The 7,039-nt window shown below is 35.7% G+C and overlaps 1 protein-coding gene across 1 annotated transcript; it reads left to right on the forward strand.

Moving 5' to 3' along the window:
- The first annotated feature begins 2,670 nt into the window (after positions 1-2,670).
- On the forward strand, positions 2,671-4,194 carry LOC108324937 (ethylene-responsive transcription factor RAP2-3). Its single transcript, XM_017557890.2, has 2 exons — positions 2,671-3,087; positions 3,173-4,194. Exons 1-2 carry the CDS (start codon positions 2,919-2,921, stop codon positions 3,901-3,903), a joined length of 900 nt encoding a protein of 299 aa, XP_017413379.1. The 5' UTR covers positions 2,671-2,918; the 3' UTR covers positions 3,904-4,194.
- The last annotated feature ends 2,845 nt before the right edge of the window (positions 4,195-7,039 follow it).

The raw sequence follows: 7,039 nt of genomic DNA on the forward strand, positions 1-7,039 counted from the left end.
TTTTGTTTGGTTTAGTTTTGGAGAATTGTTGAGCGTTGAGGGTAGAAGGACTTGTAGTAGGGCGAACCGTATTTCTGCCTCTGGGAACGTTTGGTCACGCTCAGAGGTAAGGGTAGCTTATTAATTTAATTTGTATGTTACTGGTATTGCATGAACGTTCGTTGAATTGACTGAATTAATATGAAATATGATGGTTGCTATGTTTTGATTGTATGAAGTATGGAAATTTACTATGATATGAATGTATGAAATTATGAAGATATATGTTGAGAAATGAGTTGAAGATAAATAATTCTAGTATGAAATTTCCCCTATGAAAGTGTACGTTCGTCACTGAACGGTCCTTGACCGTTCGGTTTTTCTAGTGAACTTGGTTGGAATTGGATTCTTTCATTTGGGAAGAATCCTAGTTGAGGACGAGCGTCTTCGTTTCGAAATACTGTGCATGAGCGTTCGGCCAAGCATAGTTGTTTCTTGGTATTCGGTTATAAACTTAAGTATATATATATGTATTTGTATATTTTCGTTTGTTCTTAAACACTACTCCAAATGGTATCTTATTATATTTATCAAGCCTTCTACTATAAGTTTAGTAGTGCTCGGTCTTACACCAAGCGCTCGTACTGAGTAGTGCTCGGTCTTACACCAAGTGCTCATTCTCTTTTCTTTTATAATCTATCTTGATGAAAATAGCGTTCGTCCAACTTCAATAGAGTTTTCTCTCTACCGTGCTCGGTCATTGACTGACATTCGGTTTTCTTGATTGCTAAATTCAAATAAGCTAAGTATTTATAAGCGTACAGTTTCAGCATGTGAATTCTTCTAAGTATTATTCTTTGAAGTGTCCGTATTCATTGGTTTCGGCCTAGAGTCTTAGCACTTGGAATAGTCTTTGCGGTGTTCGGTTTGAGCTCTCAAGAGTCAGTTCATTTAATTGGCTCACTTTGTAAGTAACGTTCGTTCTAGTCGTTCTTGTGATATATGGTTGTACTCGGTTTCTTTCTCAACCCGATAGTAACCCTCTTAGTCTTAATCTGTTCTGGAACTGGAGACCTCTCTGTCTCGCTCCAAGTGTTCGTTCTTGTTCTGAGTTAGGATTGAACGTTCGGTATTTGGTGTCCTTAATAATCTTTGTACGAAGGTGAAATTGAGATGATTAATAATGAAAGATGAAGAGAATATGATATGGATGAAATGTTTTGAATTATGGACGAACGTTCCGGGGAGGAATGACTCATGAATGTATATTGGAATTGGTAAAGTATGAATGTGGGCATGCTAAGCTGGCGGTTCATCCTGATGTTCCGTGATTACTCGTCCTCACGTAGAGGAGGGTAAGTCATGTGTGGGAACGGCAGGAGGTCCTAGTCCTTATGGTTAATTTGGACAGATAGGACTAACCTCGGGTGACAGCTGTTGAGGGTATCCCAGTTACTACATCACCCGGGTGCACGAACGTCGTAGCTACACAGATTTCATACAGTCCGGACAGTCAGTCTAGTATTAGGCTTTGCATAAACGAATGATGAATTATCTTGTTTGCTTGATTGTGTGAAATATATGTTTATACATGAATTAAATTACATAAGCTTACCCTGTGTTTCCTGTCTTGTCTATTTTGTACGTTTGGTTGTCCTTTTGTTGCAATGATCATCCGTGTGGATGTGAGCAGAAGGAGACGAGCTGTTGGAAGAGGTGCTGAAGGAAGATAACTTAGTCGAGGTAGAAGTTAAGACCGAACAGTAGAACCGTTCAGTCAATAGTAGTTTGATAGTAAGGTGATCGCTCGATCACCTTTTCCCTTTGTTTTTGCATGACCGTTCGGTATGGACTGTTATAAACCGTTCGGTCGGGATTTTTCTTACGTCGTTCGGTTTTTAATTTTTTTAGTCTTTCTATAAGGCTGTTCGGCCACAATCGTACATTATCTTTAATGTAAGACTGATCTGTAATATTATTTAATGTAATTATTCTATCATATAGTTTTAGATTGTATTTTTGGAATGTTAAACCTGTAAATTAATAAATTTATTTCATGTTGAATAATATATAATTATAAGTATATTTAACGGAGATTAAATGCTTATTCAAGGTCTGTAATAACATTTAATAATATTACTGTGACTGGAGATATGTTCAACTGTTAGAAAATGGTTACAAGTTTAGTTATATTTAGTATTTAAGTTACAAAAGATAAACTACAAAGAAATAAAAAACTTGGAAATAAGATTTAGCAAAACAAAATTTTATCAAGCTGGAATTTGAAAGTGTTAATTGATAAACTAGTTAGTAAACTACACCATTGTTATTTTACCTTTTTCAAATTAATTAAATTCTTATTATTTTTTACTATATATATATATATATATAATTTGAACAAGTCATTTTTGTTTAAATTAGTTGATCTGATAAATGTTAATCAAATTTATTTTATTTTGTTTAAAAGGTTATTTTTTTATTTTATAATTGAAACTACTCTTATATTAATTTATTTTTAATAACTTTTATTATGAGTAAATTTTCACATAATATTATGTAATGAATATTAGCTATTTTAATCCGTAATGTGGACAATAAAAGTTCATGAAATACTTATTTATTTCCAAATATTTCTGTATTAGTTAAATTGTTTTATAAATAGTTAAAAAAGATAAGCATTAAAAGTAGATAGAAAGAATAAAGCCATTTGTGGATGGCTTCGCGAAGGGTAGCATTGTAGCGGAAGGTTCCTGATGTGTCTGTCAAGCACTTTCTCCCCTGTTTTTCCAACTACATAAGCCATTCCAACCCTTCATTTTTTCTCACGTCATTTCTCTCGACACCTTTTCCCTAATATTTCTCACAACCCACTTCAACTCTACTTCTAAAACCCATTCCCAAAACCTTTCTTTCACCACTCACCATAACTTCCTTTCATCATGTGTGGCGGTGCCATCATCGCTGACTTCATACCCCGCCGTGACCGTTCTCTCGCCGCCTCCGACCTCTGGCCAAACTCCTTCGGAAAGGACGATGATTTCGGCTTCGGTTACTCCCAAATCGCTAACCAACAACCCTCCACTGTCAAAACGGCCCAAGCTCCCAAAGGTTGGTGTTCTTCCATCTTCAATAACTCTTTTTTTTTTTTTTTATCATGTTAAGGTTTTTTTCTAATGTGATTTTCCACCAACAGTTAGCGAGAAAGTTGACACTAAGCCAGTGAAAAGGCAGAGGAAGAATCTCTACAGAGGGATTCGGCAGCGCCCTTGGGGCAAATGGGCTGCGGAGATTCGCGATCCTAGAAAAGGGGTTCGTGTCTGGCTGGGTACCTTCAACACTGCGGAAGAAGCTGCAAGGGCCTATGATCGTGAAGCTCGAAAAATCCGCGGGAAAAAAGCTAAGGTGAATTTCCCTAACGAGGACGATGAATATTCCATTCAAGCTCGTAATCCGATTCCACCCCTTCCTTTCGCAACCCAAAAACCAACCCCGTATCAGCAACAGTACCGTTGTGATCTCAATAATGCCCCTACAAATCTCAACTTGGAGTTTGGTTACGACCTGAACCACACTGGAGCATTTTCATCCCACGTGGACACTGTCAACGCTGACTCGGTTGTCGCTTCCGGCGACGAAAATTCAGGGTTAGCGTCCGGTTCAGAGGGCGCTCATTCGACAAACGAGTTCATGGGGTCTGGTGAGAAAGGGAACGGTTATTTCAACGGCACGGCGATTGAGAAGGAGAAAGAGATAGAGGTGATTGAAGCTGAAGAGGAAAAGAACAAACTGCAGGAGCTTTCTGAGGAACTGATGGCTTATGAGAATTACATGAAGTTTTATCAGATTCCGTACTATGATGGACAATCTATGCCACCGAATAATGTTCAGGAAAGTGTTGTCGGGGATCTCTGGAGTTTCGATTGACGAGGAGTCAAGGGTGTTTATTTCTTCGTCAATACAGTCAAAGATTTCTTCCCGTTCTGCTGACTAAACTAACATCTCTGCGTTTTGGCAGGGATGGACAGAAATGTAAATTCGGTGCTTCGGTGGTAGTCGTCTTCATGAGTTTCCAACTTCTTTTCGCCATCTTATTATTAATTTATTGTTTCTAGAATTTATTTGTCTTCTACTTTTGTTGAATTGTAATTTTTCTTTTGGTGGTATGTTCAAATGTGATTTCACCGGATAAATTTCAAAGTCTTTGAATTTCGATCATCGGCTATTTTTTATCTGTTTGGTTACTTTGGTGGTTCTGTTGTATGCGTTTTCTCATCAATACTATTATTGCAAGAAAGACGAAGAAGAGTTAAAACATATTTTTTTCATAATTTTAAATTGGTTTATAAATGAATAAGAATATTAAATATTTAAAAGAAGGGTTTTGTTTTGGTTTATTAGTGTAAAAATTATTTTATCCAAACAGGAGAGGATGGTGGAATAATGTTGGTCTCTTGTAGAACGGTCAACGGCATGGGAATTATATTGACGAGTATTTTAAGTTGTGCGGCGAAAAGGCGTGTGGAGAAGCGATGATGTTGAGAAAGTTTTGAAATGGTGAAAGAAATATTTGAGAAAATTTGGTATAATTGGTTTTGGATTAAGATTGATTAAGTTGATTTGATAAATAATTTGGTATATTTTATTTAATAAGATTTGAGTTTGGTTGATTAAAGAAAAGATGAATGATATTAGTTGGAGATTGCTTTGGGGGATGTTGTGATGGATAGCGTCATACTCCATCCTTTGGATGATTAAGAGACGCATGTGGTAAAAATAATGTAGTGAATCCATTGGCGCAACTGGTTTTGGGAAGTTACAAGTTTGAAGCGAGGCTTGTTTCTTGGAAGAAAGGAAATAAATAAATAAAACAGCAGACACAGACACAGTGGGCGCCTATGGTTTGGGGTTAAAAAATCTCTACTTATTTTTACACCTCATCTCTCTCGTGCTCAACGCGTTTTCAATCCCAAAAATATTACTGGAAGGGCCTTTTCCAAAGTTGTTCAACTGTGCAATCATTTCAACATAATTTAAATATGCTTTAACATTTCGTTTAATCCCACGTTTTTTTTTAATGGGAATTTTTTTACGGAATTTTAAATAGATCTCTTAATTTTTTTTTCTCAATTAAATTTTCTTTTTCTAAAATTATTTCAATTAAAGTTTTATCATTAAATTAGGTTAACATCGTTAAATTAATGTTAACATGTCATGTTAAATATGTTTTTTAAATGATATAGGTCAGTTATTTTGTTTTATGATTCTGACGTGTATTTATTTTTAATTAAAGAAATTGGGAAAAATTTAATTAAAGTGAAGATTTTCTTTAAATTAGGAATTAGAAAAAAAGTGAGTATTTCTTTGAATTTGAGTTTATTGATAAAAAGAAAAGTGAGTGTTTCTTCGAATCGAGAATCAGTAAGAAAAAGTGAAGAGTAATTTTAGGAAATAAAGGTTTATAATAGTTTTAAATTAAACGTTTTTTGGGCTTTGGTAATTTTTGTGAGGTGTGAGATCCTGTTGGGAGCGCCAGACAAAAGCACGAGGCTGAAGCATGTGATCATTAGAGTTCAATCTTAAGCAAGGTCAATAATTATGTTTTTTGTTGTGGTTTTTTTATGGTTATGTTTGTTTTGGGAAACCAGAATATTGGGTGGTAGTTCCCATGGTTGAAAATGTTTGCTTTGCGTTGTTGATTGCGATGTGGTAATCTTCCATGTTTAAAGTTGTTTTACAGTGTGTGTTTGAGTGCGTTTGGTTATTGTTTTAATACATTTATTTTTTGTCGTGATATGTATACATCATAGGTGTAGAAATATTTATATAGTGTTGTGTGTAATGGATGAGGATATTGAGGTTATTTTTCACCATGGAGGGAAGTTCGTTAATGATGGAACCCTGAAGTATGAAGGAGAAACTTCTATATTGTCTTATAACCCAAATATATGGAGTTACTTTGTGATTGTTAGTGTAGTCAAAGGTTTAGGATATGTAGATTTTAAAGATTTATGGTACTTTGTAGGAGATGGTTTAGTGTTGGAAGACATGTTGGAGCTTTTGTATGATGACACTGATGCCATGCATATGGTTAACTTAGCTAGGTTTAATGGTCATGTTCATGTATTCATGGTACATGATGTTTTTTAATCCCAAGTTATACACATGCTTGAATATATTAATGATGATGAAGGAGAACTGAAACCTGTGTTGCATGAGACTAATGAGTGTGTAGGTAAAGCTGATGGTCAATGTAAAAATGATATTAGAACACAAGAGAGGGGTGATTGTGTTGGTGAAGTGGAAGGTGAGCCGCACATAGAGGAAGAGGTCCATGAGGGTGAAAAAGATGGTGGTGTTTCAGAAAATCCAACTCCTTTTTATGGTGAAGTTGAATGGAGGGTGATGTAGAGCAAGAGGTGTGTGAGTGTGAATGAGTTGTGGAGGAGGAAGTTGATGTTCGTAGTTGGAGTTCCTCTAGTGACCATGGTAGTCTTGATGGAAATAGTCAGTGGTTGAAGGGGCTACTTGATGTCAATGTTGATTGTGATATAGATGATCGTATAGATGTAGAATCTAGTAATATGGAAGTAGAAGTTCAAAGTTTGTCACATGAATTTAGTGGAGCATGTTCGAGTGAGATGCCACACAACAACTTTGATGATAATGTAAGTTGGGGGAATGAGAGAGATTTGTCAGATGATGAGTGGCAATCTGAGGAATTAGTTAGTGGACCAGATGTGATGAAGAGGTTAATGATAGTGAGGGTTATGGGAAATTTGCAACCTTTTGTACGCCAAAAAGTATGGTAGATTTTAAATGAGAAATAGGGAGATATTTTGATGAAAAGCAAGACATTTTAGAAGCTATCAAAGGCTATGCCTTAAAAAATGGCAAAAATATTAAATTTGTCAAAAACGATAAAAGAAGATTGAGGTTAAAGTGTGTGGGAGCAAAAGGAAAATGTCCTTGAACGTTATATTGTGTTTATATGGAGACAATCAATACATTGTAGCTAAGATCTATTGTAGACAACCATATCTGCAATAGGGAGTTCAACCTG

Source organism: Vigna angularis, chromosome 3 (genome assembly GCF_016808095.1).
Source record: "Vigna angularis cultivar LongXiaoDou No.4 chromosome 3, ASM1680809v1, whole genome shotgun sequence".
Lineage (NCBI taxonomy): Eukaryota > Viridiplantae > Streptophyta > Magnoliopsida > Fabales > Fabaceae > Vigna > Vigna angularis.

What these genes read in the sequence shown, in the direction of transcription:
- LOC108324937 (XM_017557890.2), top strand. Translation starts at nt 2,919, where the DNA reads ATGTGTGGCGGTGCCATCATCGCTGACTTCATACCCCGCCGTGACCGT. An exon ending in AACGGCCCAAGCTCCCAAAG is followed by an intron (nt 3,088 to 3,172) that starts GTTGGTGTTCTT and finishes TTCCACCAACAG; the next exon opens with TTAGCGAGAAAGTTGACACT.